At 41.3% G+C, this 25,498-nt stretch overlaps 1 protein-coding gene across 1 annotated transcript in view; it reads right to left on the bottom strand.

Moving 5' to 3' along the window:
- Window positions 1-152: 152 nt before the first annotated feature.
- LOC121276787 (protein limb expression 1 homolog) overlaps window positions 153-25,498 on the bottom strand; it is a 62,660-nt gene continuing 37,314 nt past the window's right edge. The window contains exons 4-9 of the mRNA XM_041185333.1: window positions 22,637-22,732; window positions 17,740-17,817; window positions 16,726-16,982; window positions 2,922-3,094; window positions 835-914; window positions 153-362 (exon numbers count right to left, since the gene is read on the bottom strand). Coding sequence (XP_041041267.1) covers window positions 153-362; window positions 835-914; window positions 2,922-3,094; window positions 16,726-16,982; window positions 17,740-17,817; window positions 22,637-22,732 — 894 coding nt within the window. The remainder of the gene's footprint in view (window positions 363-834; window positions 915-2,921; window positions 3,095-16,725; window positions 16,983-17,739; window positions 17,818-22,636; window positions 22,733-25,498) is intronic.

Genomic DNA, 25,498 nt, shown 5'->3' with positions numbered 1-25,498 from the left:
TGGGTAAGAGATGCTCACCTGGATTGTATTCCTGGCAATCAATCTGAATTAAGTATTAAAGGTCTTAAGGTGCTGATGCATTAGATAGATTTGACTATAAAATAAAGACTTGCATATTCTGACATTGACAAAATAGCCACTACTGAATCAATTTAATATTCTTTTATAGATTCCGGAGGCTCCCTTCTTCCTATGCCATGGAACTGATCACCATCTATGTCTGGCAGTTGGCAGGAAAGCCCATATTTTTCAGTTTTGTCCAGGGCCTCCGAGCAGTGCTCAAGTTCCTGGTAAATGGTACTGATATTTTCATCATCTGGTATGATCACTATGATAAAAACTTTCACATTGTGAAGAAAGCCCTTCAGAAACAAAGCAGGTGAATAACTAAGAATAAATTAACAGAACCAAAGCATGAATTTGCAGTGGCCTTAATTGAGCTGATACAATTGGTTTCAATGAGTTTCTTCTGTTATGTTATACTTCTCCCCTCAGTGTTTAGCTGACCAGTTTAGTAAGTATGGCCCAAGAGGCCTTGCAGGTAAAGAAACTATCCAAAATGACACTGGACTATATAGACCAGAAATTTACACATTAGGTTCTTGATCTGTGCTGAGTTAGTTGATCTCAGCCACTGCAGCAATTGGAGCATTAAATTGGAGTCCAGTACCCTGGACTAGAGAAGAATATCACTGAGGATTCCTACCCTTTGTCACTATTTAAAGACTCTGGTTGGGAAATATATGTATATGAATATTGAGTGAGAATAGATTGGGCTTGACTGTGAAAATCTCACAATCAAATAGGCCACCAACAGTCATTGTCTAGGCTCACCTGTGAAGAATGGCCAATTGAGCAAGATACCAGAGAGCTACTGATAACCAGGAATCCATTGCTGAGCAGGAACCCAGTACCTTCAGCAGAGATTGAAAAAAAGGGAGAAAAACTTAAAAATAAATGTCTTGTGAGACTACTTTTGGTCCATAAAACATTACTCAAATTCCTTCACATAGATCAAATTGCTACAGTTTCACCTGCACTAACAATAGTGTTTTGAAGTTCAAATGGCAGATGTTTTAACAAATGTTCCTTAGGAGACCATAATGAAGTGGTCATCGCAGTGGACTAGCAACCCAGCTAATTACATAGCTATGAGAGGAGAACTGGCTAAGATTGACTGGGTAAATGGATATAAGGTATGGCAGTAAATAAACAGTGGGAAACATTTAAATAAACAATTCAAGTGTTCAACAAAAATATATTCCATGAAAAAACAAAAACTCAGCGAAAAAGATCTATCTGAGCCTTACTGAGAAGGTTAAGGATAGTATTAGTGTAGGGTGGCCGAGTTGTGCTATAAATGATAGAGTTGATTTGCAAACACTTCTTGGGTGGAAACATTAAGTTTATTTACAATATACTCAGCAGCAACTACATGTACGCTTTCAACTCCAACTCTATCTCTACACTGTCTGCTGAGGTGGCCCACACTATTCTCCTATTGGTTACTACGGATCATGTGATCTCTCCTTAACAAATATTATTCCTAAAGGTACATTACACACTAAATAAAACCATAATTACTACAATTAAATTAAAAGAAGAGATTATAATGTTGCAAAGAATAGTAGTAATTCTGAGGATTGGGAGTGTATTAGAAACCACTGGTAACTAGAGAGTAAGGATAAATGCTTTTTCAGGCAGTGAATAGTGGAGTGCTGCAAGGATCAGTGCTAGGGCATCAGCTATTTACAATCTATATTAATGACCTAGATGACAACATTGAGAGTAATGTGTTTAAGTTTGCTGACAATACAAAGCTAAGTGGAAAGGTAAGTTGTAGGGAGGACACAAAGAGGCTGCAAAGATATATAGACAGGTCAAGTGAGTGGCCAACAAGATGGAAGATGGCGTATAAGGTGTGGAAGTATGATGTTATTCCCCTTAGTCAAAAGGACAAAAAAGCAGATTTTGTTTTTTAAAAGGCATGAAACTTGTAAATGTTGGTGTTCACAAACATGTGGCTGTTCTCATAAAAGGAACATGCACTTTAGCATGCAAATACAGCAAACAATTAAGAAAGCAAATGACATTGTTGGGCTTTATTGCAAGGGTATTGCAGTGGAAGAATAAAGAAGTCTTCCCATGATTGTACAGGGCTTTGGTGAGATCACATCCACAATACTGTTGTGGAATTTTGGTCTCCATATTTATGGAAGGATATATTTACATTGGATGCAGTGCAGCAACGATTCACTAAATTTGTCCCTGGGATGAAGGGTTGTACTATAATGAGAGGCTGAGTAAATTGGGTCTATATTCTCTGGAGTTTAGATGGATGAGAGGTGATCAGGATTGACAGAGTAAACACAGGAAGCTTGTGACCTCTGGCTGAGAAATCTAGGACAAGGGGGCACAATTTCAGGATAAGGGGATAATCATTTAAGCTTGAGATGATGATAAATTTCTTTACAGAAAGGATTGTGAATCCTTGGAATTGTCTACCCCAGAGGGCCAAGGCTGAGATAGACAGATTTTTGATCTCCCAGGGAATAAAGAGATATGGGGAGCAGGCAGGAAAGTGGAGCTGAAGCCCAAGAGCAGCCATGACCATATTGAATGGCAGAGCAGGCTTGCTGGGCCATATTTATTTCTTATGTTCTTATCATGAATTCAAATTCCCCTTTGGCAAGTTGTAAAAGCGACTTCAATAAATCTAATAGTGTGTGATCTAGCACCTTCCCTTGATCTGAACAAGTTCACTGGTCAACATTGAAGATTCCTGGTATAAGCGCCAAGATTGCTAGCCTGAGGATTTTCAGAGCCCTTATTTTAACAATTCAAATTGTTAAATAAATGTAGATGATAATATAGTTTGTTTTCAATTCCAGGCCTTTTGTTTTGGATCCAGCGAATCCCACTTTTAACATTGGTGAAAATAGCAATTCTTGGGATGAAGTAACTCATGTGGCCCGTCAAAGTCTTCTGAAGCCACTTCTCAGTGGTGTGCAAGCAAAGGTTCCATGGCTTTTCACCAATAATTGGTGACATTCGTTTTTTTTTAACCTGAGCAACATATGTATCAGAGTACTCCCTAGGTAACCAAGAAAAATGTTACAAAGAAGAAGATGTAACATCTATGCGCAATTATGTGTAAGCCAATAAAGTTTTTTACTTAATTTTCATGCAAGCAAGTTAGCAGGGACCTGAGCTCCTGGCTTCTAATGCAGGATTTAATTTTGGTCACATACATTTTGACTTAGCAAATTATCAAAATCTAACCAAGTGTGTCAAAAAAGATGAGGACTAGAAAATGTCCCCGATTTTAAGCCTTTGATTTGTGAAAACAAATAGCTTCATGGGATTTGTACCTAATGTTGCAGAAATACATAACATTTATCTATTTGCATTTGGAGAAAAACATTAGTAAATGAAAGTCTAAAGGATGTAATCCAAATGTCGAAGGCACTAAATTGCTGCCCTACTAAATATTGAGTGATTACATTAAAAATGAAGCATTCTGGTTAATTTTAAGCATTTGACAGATTTTAATATGAAAAAAATAAAGATGATATTTGGATTTTCAACAAACCAAGTAGATCATTGCTTCCCAAAACAATGGTTCTCGAACTGGGGTCTGTTGGGAATTGGAATAAAAGAATAAGGAAGACTTGCTACATTTGTTTAGGGCTTTGATGAGACCATATCGGGAGTACTGTTTTGGTCTCACTTTCTAGGGAAGGATACACTTGCCGTGGAGGTGCTACAGCAAAGGTTCACTAGATTGGTTCCTGGGACGGGAGAGTTGTCCTGTGATGAGAGGCTGAGTAAATTGGGCCCATGCTCTATAGAATTTAGAATAATGAGGAGCAATCTCATCAAAACATATAAGATTCTGAGTATTGCTGAAAAAGAGACATTTATTGTCAAAGCTTTTCATCTTGTACTCATCAGGATAATTCACAAGAAAATACCAAAGTCAGGGGAAGCAACATATTTATACTGTATGAGAAGAGAGCGCTTATTGACAAATGGACTCTGGTAGGGGTGTTGCCAAAGAGAATGCATCAGTTGATGTTGGCTGACCGTTAACTGCCAAGCATTGTTTGAAATTTAAAGCAGGCAGCTTGACTCTGATTGGTCAAGACACTGCCCTGGGGAATGGACCAGGGAATGGCTGTCATTTATTTTATTTAGCTGAAACAAGTAGGCTGGGCACTTTTCAGGGCTGAAAGTGACGGCCTGAGGCCCATTCATGAGTTTGTGTGATATACAGCGTGAAGTGATCTGATTAGGGTTTCCATTATCCTGCAAAATGCCTTTGATGCACCCTATTTCGGCATCACACTTGCATGGTGAGCAAATGGCTCGGGCCCTGTTTACAAGATTGCTGATAAGGCCAATCTTATAATGTGTGGAACTGTAAGACTCCCAATGCGTATAATAACCAGTGAGCATAGGCTTGCGGTAGACCATGGTAGAGAATCCCTGGCAGATTTCTCAACTAGTACATCAAGGAAGGGGAGCTCATTTGACTGCTCCATTTCAAAGGTGAATTTGTGCACAGGAGAGAGCCCATTAAGACATGCAAGAAAATTATTACTTGCAGCTGTGGATTAAAATATTGCAAATGTATCCTCCACACATCAGAAATATGCAAGCGGTAAGTGGTTGGGTGTCATTCCATCGAAGACACGTTTATCATGGAACCCAACAAAATGTTTACGAGAGCTGGGACTAGAGGGGGGTCCCATGGCAACACCATCTATTTGAGCACTCATGGTGTCGTTAAAATTGAATTCAACTGCGTGAATTGCCAAGCTCATAAACTCAATGAATACTGATTCATGCAATGGTGGCGGGTCTAGATTGCCATGACATAGTGCTGCAGCACAAATATTTATGGTTTTCTTAAGTGGAACATTAGTAAATAAGCTAACAATGTCAAATATGCACATGGACACAGCATTTCTATCGATATGTAAGTCTGAATGGTCTTTGCAAATGTGAAGAATCCAGCACCGTGTACGTGGAATATAAGGTTGACAAGGTAGACACTAAGAGGTTGTTTCCACTGTCTGGAGGCAGAACACGGTGGCAGAATCTTAGGATAGGGATCACTTAGGACTGAGATGAGGAGAAATTTCTTCACTCAGAGGGTTATGGATGCTCCTTGTTGAACATATTCAAGAATGAAATGGATAAATATTTGTCCTCTCGGGGAATCAAGTGATATAGCTCACCACCCCTTCACAGAGGCACACTTTTCCTCCAAATCCCACAGAATTCTTCTCCCACTCATTCTCAATTCAATCCAGCACTCTCTCACTTTGCCCCTCTCCCAATTCAATCTGCATTCTTCTGCCCCCTCACCTTGTTAAAACTTGCAATATTCTTCCCTTCTCCCCACTTCAGGCTGGCATTCATATCCTCACCTTTCAATCCCAGCAGCTGAAATTGGAATTTGTCTCCATCTATTTCAACAAACCTTACATTTTGTATGGTCGAACCTTTAGCGTAGAAAAACATCTCAAAGTGCTTCACAGCAGTGCAGTTAAGAATAACAGTTGCCACCCAAAGCAGGAAATATTAGAAAGGGTGACAAAAAGCTTGGCCAAAGAGGTAGGTTTTAAGGAGGGTCTAAATTCAAAGCATGAGACCTAGGCGTCTCAAGGCACAGCTGGCAACAAAGTGATGCACAAAGCTGGAGAGTAAGATTTTACTGCATGCGGTCAAAGGTATAAAAGATGGTTGAGCAAATCAACAAATGCAGCAATATAATGGTGATTGGAAGACCATTGGTTAAGCAATTGGAATTGAAGAGTGATTTTTCTGGGGTAGAGGTGCAATTCTAAGGCGTTGGAGGTATGTGGGTAATGAGGAATTTGAGGAATTGGCAGAACATGATCCTGTCTGGAATCAAAACCATGGAAGTAGAGAGGCCAAGGAGGGAAAAAGAGAGACAGGAGTAATGGGCTTGGATCTAGAGCTGAAGTCAAATGTTTCAGATTCTTGATTTATTCCACATGTAATCTGAGCTCAGCTGAAAAATTCTGGAAATAAAATCAATAAAATTAATCATGAAGTTGTCAGACTAATGTAAAAACTGAAGAGATTTATTTATGTCCTATAGAGAGGGAAATGTGCCATCCTTACTTCATTTGGCCTATATATAATTTAAGTCCCACACCAACATGGTTGACTCTTAACTGCCCTCTGCAATGGCTCAGAAATCTAATGGTATATTATCAAACTGTTATCTGCAGTGTGTTAAAACCAATCCCCGGGAGAGGACCCCAATTTGTTATGATCCTGGACAAGATACCCCAAATTGTTAACTTCCCAAATGGGGCCCTAATTTTGTTATGCTCCCAGGTGAGGAGGAATGAGCTGGCTCCCCATCTTTATTCAACCCTCTTGGTTGGTCACAACAAGGTTTAATTTAAATGGGATCTCTTCTCTTTGGATACTTTTTCCCAGTCCAAATGTATTTATGTTTTAGAAGGAATCAATTTAACCAGGCTTTCTTGAGTCAAAGAAGGAGTAAATTTATTAGTTACTAAACCCAAGAAAAAATCATGAAAATGCAACATACATACATAGAGATCAGCAATGAGAAGTTGAGTCTAAAAATAAAAGTTAAAAAGATATACGAATCAGCCTTTAACTTGTGCGTGAGGTGTAGATGGTGAAACTTTACAGCCGTTAAGTTGGGTGATTCTGGTAGATCTGACATTGGAAGTTGAGCAGTTGCTTTGGAGACACTTGGTTCTGCAGGTTAGCTGAAGGAGTTGTCCTGTTTCCTTTCTGACTGTGGCTTTGCTGACTTGCCTCCAACCAGAGAGAGAGAAGGAGAGAGATGGGCTTTTGCCTGCAAGTTGCAGGGATGTCTGGTTGATGTTCTTCCACTGTGACCTTCACAGCACACACTAGCACACAGAACTAGAACACAGAGGTCACATTTTCAGCTGGCTTTTTAACTCCTTTTCTTGTTTGTTCCTGGAAGGGAGAAAACAAACATGTTTTTCGTCCAGAATTTACTTTCTTTCAACTCAGACCATTTCCACATTCAGAGATATAACTCAACAGGAGATGGTTTCTGCTGAGATGTGGTAATCAGTCTCCATTGTCCCCCACAACCACAGGAGATTAAAGTTCAGTCTTTTGCAGTGCATCTCTTTTGTTCAAGTGTCTCTGTCTGAAGTGGGCCTTGACACCTTTTTAGGTGCAACATTTCAGGGCCTTTCTGGATTAGTCAGTCAAGTATAATCAACATAGGAATTTTCCAGAAAGTGATTGCTTTACAATCTGATCCAGCTTTTACTTGTATGTCCTTTTTGAAAAAAAGTCTTCTTCAAAAGTTCAATATTTCCATAAGTAATTCAGGCTGTGATCCGTTGTGATAAGTGGTTCAAGAATATGGCTCACCACTACTTGCTGAATGGATTGGCAGTAAATGCCAGCCTTGCAATTAATGCCCACATTCTAAAAATTAATATAAAAAAACAAAAAATTAAAATTCTCTATAGATGTGTTTGTGTTACTCAAATTCTACCTAATGGCTGCCATCTTTAGAAATTCACAAATGCTTGTAGCTTATAAAGGAAAATTGTGTTTTGGGTGTGTGGCATGCGCAGAAAGCCATCTTCATGTTTAAGAGCCTCCAAAGCAAATGACTAAGAAATCTGCACTGTTAGTATTTCTGTATTCTTAATTCAGCATAGACACTCCTCCATGGCACAGGTGCATAACCCACTTACCTGAAGCTAGAGAAAGCTGGGGATAGATAGATAGGGGCTTAGGGACAGGGTACATCTGCAGTTTAACCAACCAAAACCACGCAAAACAGGCCAAGCAGTAAGTTCAACCATCCTATTTATAAAACAGTCACTGCAAGGTTTATCAAGGGAGAAGTGGGAAGAATCCCAGGTTCCATATGTGATAGGTTCACCCTTCCATGTTTCATTAGTGAGCCAGGCTACCTGGTGAATCATTAACAGAGCATTGGAGAACCGCAGAAATGCCTGATCCAGATTATTGAGTGCCACAGAGTGTTGACTTGAGGAGGAATTATCCATTCTAGGACCAGAGGGTGGGGGGAATCCAAAATTCACTGCCTGAAAGGGTGTAAAGGCGGGAACCCTCACAACATTTAAGAAATATTAGATGAACACTTGAAATGCCATAGCATACAAAGCTATGGGCCAAGTGCTGGAAAATGGGATTAGAGTAGATAGGGGCTTGATGACTGGCATGGACACGATGGGCCTCATTCTGTTCTGTAAAACTCTATGATTCTATAACTCTAAGCCCTGTGGTTGGGGCACGAATGAAGAGAGATTCCCACAACAGAGGCTGCTGGAAATTTGCGCTGGACCGCACTATAGTAGCCTAATTAATTATGCAGGGATTTCCTGACATTTTGCGCAGCAGGGTGAGCTGGATGGCTTGCGCCCTGTCATCATATCCGAGTGCCATGTTTTGAAGGTGCCTGGACATCAACTGACCCACTGTTGAAGATAGATGATCCACCTCTTGGAAGTTCCTGAAGATAGATGGTCCATATTGTAGATGTTCCACCCACCCACTGCTGCATGTGGTGTTCCAGGGTCCGGTCACTAGAGCCCTCCATCCTCCCACCGACCTTCACAAGCTGCTCCAGGCCTTCTTGCAGTTAAGTCCGATATTAGCACAGCACGTGTTCTGGGCTAGCATGAAAACCCACTGTGACGCAGATGATTGGGCAGCAGGTGAATGATTGTATTCGGGCCTTCATCTACATCCCATTAAGGGAATGCAAACCAATTTCAGGCTGGCCTCTGGCAGGAATGGCGACCCACAAAGGAGCACATTTGGAGCACACATTTGACCATCATTTTACGTCGGCAGGAAACTGACCTTTCTGCTCCTGCCACATTGCACCCCCCCCCCCACCGCCGGCCCCCCACCCCCACTGCCTGCCATTTAACCTGCTTTGGGATGGGGTTCTGGAAAATTCCACTCTTGGTTTCCTATTTCCAAAACTGTATGTGTTACCTTAGATTCTTAACTCCCAGAGCTGTTGAACAATACAATTGGAAAGGAAAAGGCTGTAAGCTCTTCAGAATGACATGATTGATTATTGTATTTTTAAATTCCACACCAATGACAAGTAATTGATGGGTCTCAGAAAGGAAGGACAAATCATTGCTGCCAGAGCGATTTGCAGCACCTATTCTGCACATAAAAGATATTCAGAGATGTACCTAAAGCCTTAATCTTCTGTGACTCAGTAACGCCTGAGGAATATATACTGATCAACAAGTCAATGTATAGATCCCTTTAAGTATCTTTTTTTAAACCAGGGTCCTCAAACAAGCCTCAACTCGACTATAGGTAAGTACTGATAAATGATCAGGTCCACGCTTAGGGCTCCACTTGTATCTGGATCTGTAGGCCCTTCAACTATGGCGCAGATCTTCCAATCAGGATAGGAAACCCTTGACGGCCCTAATCAGACAAAAATATGCACACTTACCTTCCACCGATATTTCAGGGCAGACTTCCGATGGAGAATCCCTCAATTCCGAACCAGTGCAGCAAGCCTCATAGGGAACAGTGCAGAGAATCCATGTAGAAACCACCCACCCCCCACCCCCCGCCACCACTCTTTTATGGCACTAGCTGCCGTACTCTCTAAATAAAGAGTTTAAATGTCCCAAGGCTGCTTTGAAAATAGCTACAAAGAGAAGGTAAGGTGTATGGTAAATGCATAAGGGGTAGGGTGGGTAAGGAGCTGGGGTGGCAGATTGATAAGGTAGCAGTGGGGCAGGTGGGTAGGGTGGTAGGTGGGTGAGGTGGGTGGTATGGTAGCTGGGTGAAGTGGGTGAGGTGGATAGGGTGGTACACAGGTAGGGTGGCAGGTGGGTGAGTGGGTAGGTGGATCAACGGGGAATCAGCTCGGATTGGGGCTAATCAAGTTGGGTTAGGTGGGAATCAGGTTGGGCAGGGGTTAGTTAGGAGGTACTTGGGTGGGGCGCGTGTCAGTGTGAGTGGTTGGGAGGTCAGTTGTACATTTACCCAGGTGTGAGACTAGGTTTTTTCCTGTCTAACATTTCCTGGGTAGCTACCTAGGTAAGTAAGTCGGAAGTTGGTCCAACTCTAACTCAATTGGAGACTTTCTCAGAGGGTCGCGGGGCAGGGGAGTTGCCCAGCAGAAGTTCAAACATCCTGGGCAATTCCTACGGAATCTTTCCATTGGGACTTCCAAGGTGGGGGGAGCCCGTAGCACATCTTCCAGGGTATGTCCGGCCTCTGACTATCTGGAGATCAGAAGATCTGGGCCTATATAGTAACCCAAAGAACCTCAGGCAATGGTCATTGACCATTCCACATATTTCCTGTAAGACAAGGACACAAACACATTCCTTAGAAAGGAAATGTCTAACTTTAAATTTCCTGTCACGTAGATTTGCTAATCCAGGTGATAAAACAGAGGCCAGAACTTTGAGGAAAACACTCTTGTTCCTGTGATGGAGCGATTACTACGGCAGACTGAGCATGTTGATTGATAGATGCATTTATCTAAACGTCATTTAACCCATGCCCATGATTAATAGCTATTGTGCTTCAGCAGATTGGATGTTGCCTGGGTTGAGTGAGGTGATTTTTAAAAATTCATTATGACCCTGATATTTACAGGCAATTGTTTAGGTGTGGCAAGGCTGTAACAACCAAAAAACTCAGAAATGCAGCAGGACCTCATTTGAATTTATTTTCTCCATTTTCTTGTCAGATACAAAAGGGCTGTTGAACAGAAATGTCTTTGTGGGAATTGTTTAGGAGGGAGGGAGGCAAGTATTGTGGGGTAGGGGAAAGAATTTGCAGAGGCTAGGGGGGAGGAAGATCATGGGGAGTTGTGGTCAGGGGGAAATGGTGGGTCACTATCAACATCCTGGTGGTTACCAGTGACCAGTGATTGAACTGGACTAGCCTTATAAGTACTGTGGCTGCAAGAGCAAGTCAGGGGCTAGGAGTCCTGTGGCAAGTAACTCATCTCTTGACTCCCAAAAGCCTGTCAAGGCACAAGTTGGGAGTGTGATGGAATACTCCCCACTTGCCTGAATGAGTGCAGCTCCAACAACACTCAAGAAACTCAACACCATCCAGGACAAAGCAGGACAAAGATTGGTTGGCACCCCATCCACAAACATCCATTCCCTCCACCATCAACACTCAGTAGCAGCAGTACGTACCACCTACAAGATGCACTGCAGGAACTCACCAAGCCTTCTTAGACAGCACCTTCCAAACCTATGACTGCTACCATCTAGAAGGGCAGCGGCAGCAGATGCTTGGGAACACCACCACCTGGAAGTTCCCCTCCAAGTCACTCACCATCCTGACTTGGAAGATTATCACTGTTCCTTCACTGTCATTGGGTTAAATTCTGGAACTGCCTTCCTAACTGCACTGTGGGTGTACCGACTCCACATGGACTGCAGCGGTTCAAGAAGGCAGCTCACCACCACCTTCTCAAGGGTAATTAGGGATGGGCAATAAGTGCTGGCCTGGTCAATGATGACCACATCCCATGAATGAATAAAGAATATTATGGCAGGTTAGTATGTGAGAAGCACTCCTGCTCCCCCAGCCCAGAAACAATGCTGAAAATGCGCAGCCAAGTTTGCCACTAAATATAAAAGTCTATTAAAATCTGAGGCATGGAGCTTTAATTAGCATATTTAAATCTTAGATTCTCCTCTCAAGAGCAGGTTAGCCACCATCTCCAACCCCCCCAACACATCCCACCACCCCAACAATCTGCCTGACTTAAAGCAGAACTAGGTGCAATTTGATTAAACCCAGTTTTTCTGTAAGTTAGATTCAACACTTTTTCTCAGAAAGAAAGACTTTTATAGGGTGCCTTCCACAAGAAAGGACATCTTGAAGTGAATTACAGTCAGTTAAGCACTGTTGAATTTCAATGTTGTAATGTAGGAAACGTGGTAACGAATTTGTGCATAGCAAACTCCCACAATCAGCAACGTGATGGTGAGCAGATTATTTGCTGTGGTGGACTTAGACCCCATTTAACATTGGAGGTTCAGGATAGCATTCTCTTCCTTTCCCTCAACAATATGTGTTATTGCAGCAACAAGAAGCTGTCCATCTGAGACAGCTTAGTTCTGCAAAGTTAGCTTGCCCTCATGTTACCGAGTCATTGTGTGCTTAATTCTGTAGTAGAAGCATGTTTGTGCCCAGCTATTACTGATGTGGAGTTTGTATATTCTTTGTACTTGTGCCTGATGCCCCTGCTATGTGCATGCTTTCAAATTGTAAAGGCATTCTAGTGCTGAAAGGAAAATAGGACTCAACTTCAGATCTTCTGTTGGAAGTAATTGAAACCAAACATTTCAGGTTTCCAGTACACCATCTTCAGCTTCATTGAACCCACAGAATTGACCACTAGAGGAGCTGGTTTGCTTAATTTGCTAGCATGTGGTTCAGAATAATGCCAACAGTGTGAGTTCAATTCCCATTCCAGCTGAGGAAGTCTTGGGCATTTGCCTCCTCACCCTATCCCTGACAGTGGAAGGCAATGCCAAACCACCACTGACAAAAACTGCCAAGGAAAATGGCTCAGGATAAAGCATCAGCAGACAAAGAGCTGCCTTTGGGCGGAGTGCGCATGGAATGGAACGCAATGGAATGGAATTGACCACTCTTAAAGCTTGGCCATAACTTGAAAGTTATCAAAGCCAACTTCATTGCTAAAAGGGAGCTTAAACTAAATCTTCACATGAAGTTCCTTGGTAAATTTGATATCTTTTCACATTTCCTTTTTCAAATCAATATTAATGCCACAATTTTTGCCACTAGCTCGACCACCCAGATACTTAGAAAGTTGGATGTTCTTTAAAAAATTCCAAACCCTGTTTTTAATCCCTTTAAATCAAATGTCTGCCAAAAACTTATTTTTTCTAAAAGATTAAATTTCCATGGTCTCGTGAGTTAAAGGTCTGTCAGCTGGAAAATTGAATTTATAAGCCTGTGCCACTGCCGAGATCTGTGAAAGCTGCTGACAGGAATCATTAGAGTCATGGCTGGTGAGCTGTGACCCAGCTCATTGGTTGTGAGTGATCTCGCTGGCTAGCACTGCACTAGCTGATCCAGCAGCTCTCGCCAGCTCACAGACAAATAAGACAAGCACAGTGATTAAATACTGAAAACCTCTTCTGAATACACATTGGAGTCTTATAGTTACTGTGAGATAAGATTTTTGCTTTTAACTCATAATATGTTCCTGTGAAATTCCTCCCTGCACCATTACAGTAACAATATTACCATGATAAAATAAGTGAGTTAACAGTCCCACTGAAATAATATGGCAAAGAATTATTTTCTATCACTGCAGCTTTCCCCAATCCTTGTTTAGGTCAGTTGTATACTTAGTGATAGAAAATAAGAAATAAGACCATGAGTGGGCCACACGGCCCTTCGAGCCTGCTCCACTACTTACTAAGAGCGGGGCTGATCTTCAATCACAACTCCATTTTCCAGCCCAGTCCCCTTGATACCCTTGGAGTCCAAAAATCTATCAATCTCATTCTTGAATATACTCAACAACTGAGTATCCAACGGCCTCTGGGGTACAGAATTCCAAAGATTCACAACCCTGAGTGAAGACATTTCTCCTAAATGGCCAACTCCTCATCCTGAGACTGTTTGGTCTAGTCTTACACTCTCCAGCCTCACAGTATTTGCCCAGTCGAGCCTACTCAGAATCTTATATATTTCAATGTGATCATTCTCATTCTTCTAAACTCCAGAAAGTATAGAACAATTTTACTCATAGGACAATCCTTTCATCCCAGGGATCAATCTAGTGATAAAACCAAAAAGCTGTGGATGCTGGAAATATGAAATAGAAACAGAAAATGCTGGAAAACCCAACAGGACTGAGAACATCTAAGGAGAGAGAAACAGAGTTAACGTTTCGAGTCTGCAGGACTCTTCTTCAGAGCAGCCAAAGAGGAGTCAGATTCAAAATATTAATGCTGTCAGACCTGCTGAGTTTTTCCAGCACTTTCTGTTTTTTTATCAATCTAATGAACCTTTGTCACACCTCCTTTAGGGTAATTTAATAACTCCCTTATGTCCAGGAGATCAAAACTGTACAAAGTACTCCAGGTATGATCTCACCAAAGCCAACTGCAGCAGCACTTGTACTCCAGCCTCCTTTCAATAAAGGCCAACATATAATTTGTCAACCTAATTGCTTGCTGTAACAGCATGTTAACTTCCTGTGTTTTGTGTACAAGGAGACTCAAATCCCTCTGAACACCAACATTTAATAGGTTCTCACCATTTAAGAAATAACCTGTTTTTCTATTTTTCCTACCAAAGTGAATAACCTTCCATTTCTACATGTCATACTTTATCTCCCACCTTCTTGCCCACTCATTTAACCTATATAGTCCTTTACAGACTCTGGTCACAACACTGGGTGCTTAACACTGTTAGATACAGCACAGCAGGAACCAATTCAGGAAAAATTTGGCTCTCAACTACATCTGGCATGACCAGCACCAATTACCACCTTGTGTGGCACAATAGCACGGCATCCTGTGCATGTGCTGGAGGCATGAAGAGTGAGTAGATTGTGAAGTAAGTCAGCGTCCGATGCTGATTGTTGCTTGACCTGCCATTTTGGATCTCACCACAACTCTTACTGCCCTCTCTTAAATGCACACCGCTGAACATGCTTTCAGCTACATGAGGGCTCCTGTCCCTACCAGTACGATTTAAAGGCATCATCATCCAACTTGCAGGTGAGATACTTCTGGCTATCTATTTATTGGCGTAGAGTTGGTGGAAGTCCTGTGTTGTTGAAAAGGTTGACAGAAGTTCTTTTCAATCAGAAGGGAGTGCTGCTGGACTTTGAAAGGAACTGTGCGGTTTTTCTCCCTGTCATATAAGCTATAATTGCAGATCCTCTTGGGCTGCAACCTCAGAAGGAGATAAAGTAGAAGCTGCAGCTAAGAAAGGCTGTTGGCAGAGAGAGGATGAGGAAAGCCCTCAGGAGGAGACCCTACCCACATGGGGTCTTCAGAGAATATTTCTCCTACCTGCACCTCAGCCAGGAGCAGTGTCTATGGTGGTCGCGTTTCACAAAGAAGGTGGTCAGAGAACTGTGGCACCTTCTTGAACTGGATCTGCAGCCTCAGAGCAGAGTGAGGACAACATTACCAGTGGCTGTCAAGGTTACCATGGCCCTCAATTTCTACACTTGTGGGTCTTTCCAGGTTGGAGCCAGTGACATTGTCAAATTATCACAGTTCACACTCATCGCTGTCCTTGGTGGTCGCTGCCCTGTATGCCAGAAGATAGGTCTCATTGTCTTCCCTCTAAGAACCAAGAAACAGAATGAACAGATATTTGGATTTTTAAGGATAGTGGGCTTCCCTAATTGTGAAGGGAGCCATAAACTGCACGTACATGGCTTTGCAGGTGCCACATTTCAATGAGGAGATTTACTGCAACCATAAGTGTGCAGTTGTATATTTTAACGCTCAGATCGTCATGTTGGGTGAATTCCAGTTATCCAGTCATGTTGCTTTCATCCTGTGACAATCTGCCAATTCAGCCATTTTCTAGTCACCACATCGAACAAGAGGATGATTGCTCGGCATTAAGGACTGCCTGCTGCACACACAGTTAAAGATTCTCCTCCGCCACCCGACCATTCATGAATGGTGGTCTCACAATGACAGCCATGCTGCAACTAGAAACGTCGTCACCGGGAGGCCACCTCCAGCCATTTAAACTGGTCCCCTCCGTTTTTGGGAACTGGAGACTGACTGGAAAATCTCAGTTTTCCTCTTTAATTGGTCTTAAGTGGCCCTTGATGGGCCTGCTCGGCTCCCCACCGCATGTGGCAGGTAACTCCACGAAAATGACCTACAGGCAAGATGGAGCATGAGGTCTTGCAGGCAGACCAGTGGTGCAAAATTCCGTGGCAGCCACCTCTGTTCCTGGCCTGGGTAGGACCTAAAAACCAGGCCTGCTGTTTAGCTCCAACTAATGCTATGGCAGTAGAGCAGGAGAGGTCCCAAGGATTTTTCTGGCACATTAATATTTAAGAATAGATGATATAGATGGTTGAAGGAAAAGAGAAAGAGAAATTCTAAAAAGATGAACATAAGGCGTTGAAACTGTTGCTGAGGCAGAGGTTAAACACAGACTGGGTGTTTTAAATGACCTATTTCTATGTAAGTTCAATGTAATTTTGTATGCGATATGAATCTTTGTGTATCTCGCAAAATTGCTCTTAGTGCAATAAGAACAGCTGAACTAGGCTTATACAATATACAGTTATGTTATAAATAACAATAACAATGATAATACAAACATTATGGCATGAGCAAATAATATGATTAGAATGCTACGTTATGGGTACCAGGTCTTACATGGTTTCTTTGTGTAGATTATTCCTAGATTAATTATTACACAGCCTTGTACATATTTCTGACATTCACATGTCACTATGGCAATTGCAAAGTTTTCTGAAGATAATGGTCTCCTTGGTTGATCCAGGTGTTGGTTCCTGACCTTTGTGCTATCGAGAGCGGCAATTATGTAGGGAAAGCATGTGTTATCTTGATCAAAGCTATAATTCCTGCCCTCAATGAATGGCACTAGGTTTCTAAATTTGTGCACAATCCTAACCAATTGGGATCACACCTGTTCTGTTCATGCATTTGACCATTGTCAGATCCTGACCCAATCTGACTGAGAGCAAGCGTCAGAATTTCTTTCTTTTCTTTGTAGAAACGCAACTCACGGCCAGTTTCCCTGGCCTTCTCTAGGTCTTTTAGGGACGATTGGAGCTCCTGAGCGATAATTCCGGATATCTTCTTCTCCTTCAAAATCCAATCAAGCGCCATCTGACTTCTCATACAGTCATCCAAAGATTGTTTAGAATAATAGGAAATGACATCCTGTGGAAATGAAAAGGAGAGGATCCTTTAAGCAAATGGTGTATTTGTTATATAATGTGGGCATTGTCACCCATGGTACAAAAATCAATTAAGAATGTTTCAAAATTTTTCGGCTTATAATAATAGATTCCTATTTGAAGTAAAATGATAAGTTTCACAGTACATATTTATGAAATGGTTATTGTTCCATCATTTTTCACTTTTTGCATTTCTTACTGTGATCTATTGAGTGTATTTTTGATAAACAACTATATCATATTTTATGAGTGACCATGCTGAGTTTAAAAGACATTCTGTGCCAAAAGGATACTGACCTACACTTTATGTACTGAGGATTGTGACAAGTATGCACAGATGTGAGAGCTGCACTTAGATATATCCTTTGCTGGATGTAGCAGCAAGGTAAGGATATGTGTTGTTCTGAGCTGTTCAGCAGTTAAAGGGTGATGATAGAAACCAGGGATTAGATACCGCAGCAAAAAGTTGAAGGGCTGAATCAGGGGTCAAGAAAATTGAACAGAGGCCTCAGCAAAAGAGCAAAGGTCAGAGCAGCAGACTGGCGAGGGAGTGAATCAGAAGCAAAGGAATGATGATTTAAAGTTATCGGCCATTGAGCATGCCCATTATTTGCAGGATGGATTTTGAGATTCCAATGTTTTAAGAAGTGACGATTTAAGCTCCAATTTGTTCAGTTTGTTGGCATAAGCATCAGCTGCTAATCGTTTCTTCATGCCTGGTCTGGAAGCTGAAACATTACCTGACGGGAACACTTTCTTTCTCTCAGAACTTTCAAGCTTCCATTCCAATGTAACAACTGAAAGACTGTCATCAATTCCTGCAAAAAGAGGAAGAGAACAAGCTTTGTTTAGATAAGAAAATAAGAACATAAGAAATGTTTGATAGAGTAAGTCATTTGGCCCTCTGAACCTATGCTGCCATTCAACAAGATCATGGCTGATCTTTGATTTTAATTCCATCTTCCTGTGCACTATCCCCATGTCCCTTAATTCCCTTAGTAACCAAAAATCTATTAACCTCGGTCTTGAGTATATACAATGATTGAGCATCCACAGCTCTCTGGGGAAGAGAATTCCAAAACTTCACAAAACTTTGAGTGAAGAAATTTCTCCTCATCTCAGTCTTAAATGGCCAACACTTATTCTGAGACTGTGACTCCATTTTCTAGATTTCTTGTCCAGTGACATACTTTCTTAGCATCTACCCTGCCCCTTAAGAGTGCTGAATGTTTCAATTAGATTACCTCTCATTTTTCTAAACTCCAGGGGACATTGGCCTAGTCTACTTAATTTCTCCTCATAGGACAATCTCCTCATTCCAGGAACCAGTCCCCCTGAACCTTCTTTTCACTCCCACTAGGACAAGTATGTCTTTAACTTTAGACTAATCCAGGTGTGGCCTCAACAATGCTCTGTAAAATTGTAGTAAGATTTCTTTATTGTTATACTCCAATCCCTTTCTAACAAAAGCTAACATGCCATTTGCCTTTCCAATTGCTTACTGTATCTATGTGTTAATTTCCTGTGATTCATTGCAAGGACACCCATGTCCCTCTGAATGAAAACATTTCCCTGTCTCTCACCATTCAAAAACATTCAGCTTTTTCATTTTTCATACCATAATGAATAGCTTCAACTTCATCATATTGTATTCCATCTGCCATGCTCATACCCACTCACCCAACCTATCTCTATCCCTATGCATCCTCCTCACCACTAATTTTCTCACCTAAATTTGTATTATCAGCAAGCTTGGATACGTTACACTTCTCAACTAAGTCATTGATTTGGACTGTAAATAGCTGAGGCCCAGGTAATGGTTATGATACCCCGCTAGGTACAGCCTGCAAACCTGAAAATGTCCTGTTTATCCCTATCTTTGTTTTTTTCATTAACCAATCCTCAATCCATGTTAATGAATTACCAACAATTCCGGGAGCTGTAATTTTGTGTAATAACCTCTTGAATGACACCCTATCAACCTTTTTTTGAAATTCCAGATACACTGCATCCAACGGTTCGTCCTCAACCATCTTACTAGTTACATCCTCAAAAAGCTAGCAGATTTGCCAAACATAATTTCCTTTTCATGAATAAATGTTGGCTCTGCTTAATCATATTGGGCCATAGCATCCGAGCTTCAGGATGTCATATTTGCAGGGGTACCCCAAAGATGCACTAGGGATCCCCCCACCCCAACCCCACTCCAATCCTACCCACTTACCTTGTATACTTACCTTCTCCCTGGCTTGTGAAGGACCTTTAATCCTGGCTGGACCTTTAAACTTACCTGGTTTATGGCAGTTAGTGCTGCAAAAAAATGGGGCATGGCTTCCTTACCTGTGACTCTACAGCCTTCGATGCTAGGCCCTGGGGACACTCTGCACTACACAGATCTTGCCCAGCCTGAGTTGGAATGTCAGGTGTGATAGGATGGCCTGGATTTCAAGGTAGGAATTTTCGAGCGGAGTGGCAATCCAACTCAATTGCCACTCCATCGGAAGTTACAGCCCATTATGATTTTCTATGTAGACTGTTACCACATCCCTCATAATAGATCATAGCATATCACTGATGTTAGGTTAACTGGCCAATAATTCTCAAAGGAGGAACTGTTCTAGAATTTAAGGAATTCTGGAGGTTCAAATTCAATGTATCCATTATCTCCACAGTGATCTTTATCAAAACCATAGGATGCAAGTTTCAAGGCCAGGGTATTGGTCTCAACCTTATCCCATTAATTCCTCCAGTACATTCTTCACTGACACTGATTTTTTTAAGTTCCTTGGTTCACCATTATTTTTGGAACGAGTTTTGTATCTTCCACTGTGAAGACAGATACAAAGTATTTGTTTAATATTTCTGCTGTTTCCTTATTCCCCATTATAATTCTGCCTCTGATGGACTCATGTTTACTTTTTCTAGCCTCTTTCTATTTACACACCTATAAGAATGTTTACAATTTTTCTTATGCTTCTTGCTAGTCCACTCTCAAATTTCTTCCTCACTGAATTCCAGCACCAGGTGAATATTCCTTGTGAATCAAAACCAGGAGTTAAATATGAATCATCATCAAGTTTCCCTGTCGCTCCCATTCGCTTTGTCAAGATCAAATTTTCTTGTGTCCTTTGCTGTCTGGAATTGAAGGTTTTTAATTTGTCTTTTTCGCTTTCCCTTTGAAACTCAAGGTCAAGTTTTCAAATTTCTCTTTCTTTTTCTCTCTTTCCTTTCTATCCCTTTGGAATTCAAGTTTTTTTATTCCTCTTTCTTCTTCAAACTTCTGTTTTATTGAATTCAATTCCAGTTATTTCATTTGTATTTCTTGGCAATCTAGGGAATCCAGAAGATTCATCCTGGTGTGGCTGGGGGAAGAAGGAATCACTGGAGTGAATTCCAGCTAACTCAACCTACAGGTTATCTGGGTTATTTTTCTCCTTCTCAAGATTCAGATGTTAAGCCAATTTGTCAACAATCTCTACCTTCTTAGTGCCTACTTTCAAATGGATTTCTAACTTTTCTGCCATCAAATTATTCTTTGTTAACTGTTGCAAGGCATTCACAGATAGGTCTTCTCTTTCGTGAAACTCTTCAGCAATTGACATAGCCAAGTTACCTTCTCAGTGAATAAAGCAAAAGCAACTGTAAAATTTTGTTTTTCAAACTCTGGCAAATTCCAGTGTACTTGTTGCAGTCTCTAGATTCACATTCCAAATGAGCTCCAATTTGTTACTCCGTAGAAAGCGACAACTTTAAACAACAGATTTGACTTCCCAGTGACCAACTTAAAGGAATCACACAACAAGATTTCAAGTTTTAAGACTTTTACTTTAACAAACATATTAAAAGCAACAGTGGCTAAACATTACTTATTAGGCCACTAGTACTCTAAACTGCTGAAAGGACATTCCCCCTTTAACTTTTCAACATGACTGAAAATTCTACACCATAGTTATACTTTGTGTCTCATTCTCAGCAGAAAAAAAGTTTTCACAAGCATCAGTCCAATATCACGCCTAGTTTCCAACAAGTTCGCTTCTCCTCATTTTGCCAAGTCGTAACATCGAGTGACTGTCAAAAGCGGCTTCTCTCAGCTTCCATAGAAGTTCTGAACCAACTACCAGCAGCAAAGTGCACTCCAGCAATTCTTTCCCAACCCACATCGCAGCCCCCCACCCCAGCCAACCCCCCGGCCACGCCAGCATGAATCTTCCGGATTACTTAGATTACCATGCAATGCGTCACTTTGACCAGAGACTGCCTTTCCTCCTGTTTTTCTGCTTGGTAACTCACAGAGAACTCACAGCCTTACCCTCTCTGCTGACCACTGTAGCTCCAGCCTTTGCCTATCCCTGAGGCCTCACTCTCTCTCTCTTTTCTGCCAAACTTTAGAGACTGAATATCTGTCCACAGTCAGCATAGCTGCTCTTGCCTTTGTTTTCAGGTTCACCATGTTATACTTTGCTCCCAGTAAGTCTCACCCTGGGCCTCCCTGTTCCCATAGTAACCAAGTCACCCAGATTTGTTGTTGGGCAGAATTTGGAACAGATCACATGACTCTCTACATTACCCTAATTTACCTTGACTTAAAGAGACAGTTCCAAAACAGAATTATCTTACAAAACCCTACATTCATAACAAATTCCACAGCCTCGCAACCCTCTTTGAAAAAGGCTTCTTCTGATTTCTACCCTAAATCTGCTATGTTTAATTTTGTATCTGTGTGCATTTACTCTCTGTCTTTTCTGTTTCTATTTACTCCATTCCAATTCCATTATCATCTTAAACACATCCTTCAAATCATTCCTTAATCTCCTCTGTTCTAAAACATGTCACTGAATTCTTTCTCATCTGTTTGACTAATGAACAGTTAAGCAGATTTTGAATAATTTAACGAGCTGGGGCACTAAAAGCTGTGGCCTGACACAGTCAGCCTTGGATAGACAGTGTCGCTGAACAACATGCGTTCCTGCTGATGTAGTGGGTAGATGTATTAACAACTCACACAGGAAAGAAATGTGATTCTGGCTTATATCTGTAGCCCCTCACATGGTGAGTGTCTGATGCCAGCTGAACCAATTAACAGGAGGTATACCACCAAATGGAAATATAACACATTTCATAGGGAAAGAGAAAATGACCAGGTGAGTAACTTTGCAATAGGTTTGGGGCTCCCTGGTCTGAGAGAGTTGCCAGTAGTAATCAATCACAATCTTCAAGTATCTTATTGTAATGAAAAGAGGACAGAAACCCAGTGTAATGGGCCTCTTTCCCCATTTTCTTGTATTTATGCTTGGGAAAGGTATTCTGGGGGATGGCAAAGGTCAAGGAACTCAGCAATTGCTGAAAAAAGAGACACGTTGAAGGTTTTCTTCTTGCACTCATCAGGACAATTCCCTGCGGCAACACCTCTACCAATCAGAGTCCATTTGCCAACCATTCAGCATTTTCTTCACATATAGTATAAATTGTTGTTTTCCCCTTGTATTGGTATTCTTGTGTAGTGTCCTGATGAGTGCAAGATGAAAAGCTTTGACATGACTCTTTATTCAGCAAACTCAAGTTCTGTGCTACCAAACGAAAATCAGCCATAATGAGCTTTAAAAAAGTGAGAGGCAGAAAAGACAGACATCGAATTACCTGAAACTCCAACATTGTTTTGCCTTTATTTGCCTCCAGCATATAGTGATAAGCCCCAATGCTTGTGGTAGGATCATCTGCATCATTTGTGCTACCCTTATGCGAACAAAAAAAGTTGAGTTAAGAGTTTTTGGTATCTGCCCTATTCATGTTTCAACAATGAAAATATCCAACCAGTCTGAATTTTCAAGGGGAGTAAGGGATACTAGATAGCTCTTAGTGAAAGCAATAAAAAAATGTAGGTATGCAGCAGTACGAAAACCTGAGACTTAAGTGGTCTCAAAAACGTAACCTAACTAGATGGTTTATTTTAACTATAAATGGTGATATAATTTTGGATACAGGGGAATTAGGGGATATGGGGATAGTACAGGAAGGTGGTGTTGAGATGGAAGGTCAGCCATGATTGTATTGAACATTGGAACAGGCTTGAAGGGCCAAATGGCCTACTTTTGCTCTTTTTTTAATATTCTTCTGTTCTTAAGGCATTTAGTACATTGTGTTTGCCTTTCCATTTGGCATTTGAGAATAATGATATGTGTGTACATTCCTTTTGTGGCCACAATGCAGTTGATGTTGGTCAACAAGATATATCGGTTTTGTGGCATGGAACCTTCTGCATTACCAAGTTATTTTTTTGATTTCAATGGAAAAGAAATGCAGAAGGAGTGCAAAACAGGTTGCTCATTCACTCTACCCTAGTTTGGGCTATTCCTGAAGACCAATTTTGCCCTCAGAAGGAAAAGAGCTTGCATTTATATAGCATCCTGCTTTATCCAAACCATTATATACCCAATGAGTCACTAACAAAATATAGAGGTATAGGCCTAGATTTTCCTTATGTTTATATTTTCAGGCAGATTTGGGGTGACTGGAAGAGAGAAAAGGGTTAGGGAATCAAAATGTTAAAATCCCTGCCCATTACAATAGGGCCTATTGAGATTTTCCTCACCGCACAATATGTTCCCTGAATTATTGTCCACCACATGTAAATCATACTTAAATATCACTTTAATGTGTAGTGTGGAATTTCCTTTCTTATTGACCCATCTTTAAATGAAACCAACATAAAAAGTACTTTTGGGTGATAGACGATTGCTGACTGCTCCAACTGCTAAAGATCATATTCTGAGGATTCTGTACTGGTCACTCCTTCTGATGAATACTCTACAAAAAGGAAGAAAAGGTGGGTTGGAAAATATCAGTCACAGGGAGGCTAGGCTGATCAGGTACTAAAGGGAGCATCTGGCACTGAATAATATGTACCCATGCCTCTGTATATAGAATCCAAAGGATTCATTGCTCAACCTCAGCAATTACTAATGGCTCAAGGTAACTGCACCACTCTCAGGAGAAGGTATTAGAGGAGTTGTGCCACCTGTTTGTCGTATATATGCATGCCATCTGCACCAGACGGGCTAGACTGCCAGGCAATGTTGTTAGAAACATCAGCCAATTGGATTTTCACCACCAGTATGTTGATAGCTGACACAGTTCAATTCATAATCTTCCCAATGCACGGACTGTATCAGTGTGAGATAACTGAATTTGTATTGAATGACAGCTTTCCCTCAGGGGAAAGATGTGATTAAGTGCAGCCATAATGCCATCCTCTTTTAAGAACACTATATGTTCACAGTAGGAAGGAGTTTTACCTCATCAGTTAAGGCAGAATTTTCCCTCTGATATGGGGTGGGGATGGAGGCAGCTGGGTGCATAATTTTGTGTCTCCAGCCATCATTCCGGTTTGTCATCATCATTTGGCTCCCCTGTGCCATTTCCCTGCAGGCCAGATTGGGAAAGAATGCAAGTGAGGGTAGCTTGTTAAGATACTTTAAAGGCCAAGTTAAGCCCAAGGTTCAGAGGCCAACTGGAATATTCCAGACACCCTGTGGGGTCCCTCAGAGGGTTGGGAGCACAGCAGCTGTCTGGAGACGTCTTCCAGCAGCAAATCAGTGGGCCAGTCCACCTAGCTGATTTTGAGCACCTCCCCTCCCAACCCACCTCAACAGGTCAGGCTGAGGGGAGGAATCCCCTCCTAAATGGCATTCTGGCAGCTGAGGCTAATCTTTTTTCAAAAGTTTTTAAAATGCTGAGAGGTTGTCTCAAGATGGAGGCACCCTCTCTCTCTCACCTACAGGCTGCAGCTTCTGCTGTCTTGAAGGGCATCATATTGGCCCTTCAGCTTATAGATCTTGCTTGCCATCTTTAATTCGACAGTGAGCATGCCTTCTGGCCACTAATTGACCGATGTAGGCACTGCTGGCATTCCAGTGTTTTTGATGATCTTCCACTGAATTTATGGTGGAAGACTGAGCAATCCTCATAAAAATTTGCCTTCCTTGTGCCCCTACTATAGTTCTAAAAATACAATCCCCTTCCAGGCTAGGTAGCAGCGACCATAATATGATTGAATTTTACATTCAGTTTGAGGGAGAGAGAAGTGAGTCTGAGATTATGCTTTTAAATTTAAATAAGGGCAATTATGAGGGCATGAAAGCAGAGCTGGCTAAAGCGAATTGGCAAATTAGGTTAAGGGATAGGTCAATAGAGATGCAGCGGCAAACATTTAAGAGGATATTTCAGAATGCACAGAATAGATACATTCCAACGAGTAAGAAAAAATCTAAGAGCAGACACACTATCCATGGTTAACTAGAAAGGTTAAAGATAGTATCAAACTTAAAGAAATAGTATATAATTCTACAAAGATAAGTGGAAGGCCAGAAGATTGGACAGAGTATAAGGAACAGCAAAGGATGTCAAGAAGATTAATAAGGTGAGAGCAATTAGATTACAAGAGAAAGCTAGCCAGAAATATAAAAATAGATACTAAGAGTTTCTATAAATATTTTAAAAAGA

This window comes from Carcharodon carcharias, chromosome 4, assembly GCF_017639515.1.
Source record: "Carcharodon carcharias isolate sCarCar2 chromosome 4, sCarCar2.pri, whole genome shotgun sequence".
NCBI lineage: Eukaryota > Metazoa > Chordata > Chondrichthyes > Lamniformes > Lamnidae > Carcharodon > Carcharodon carcharias.
The sequence above is the reverse complement of the archived record's forward strand: the minus strand, read 5'-3'. Positions and strand labels throughout refer to the sequence as shown.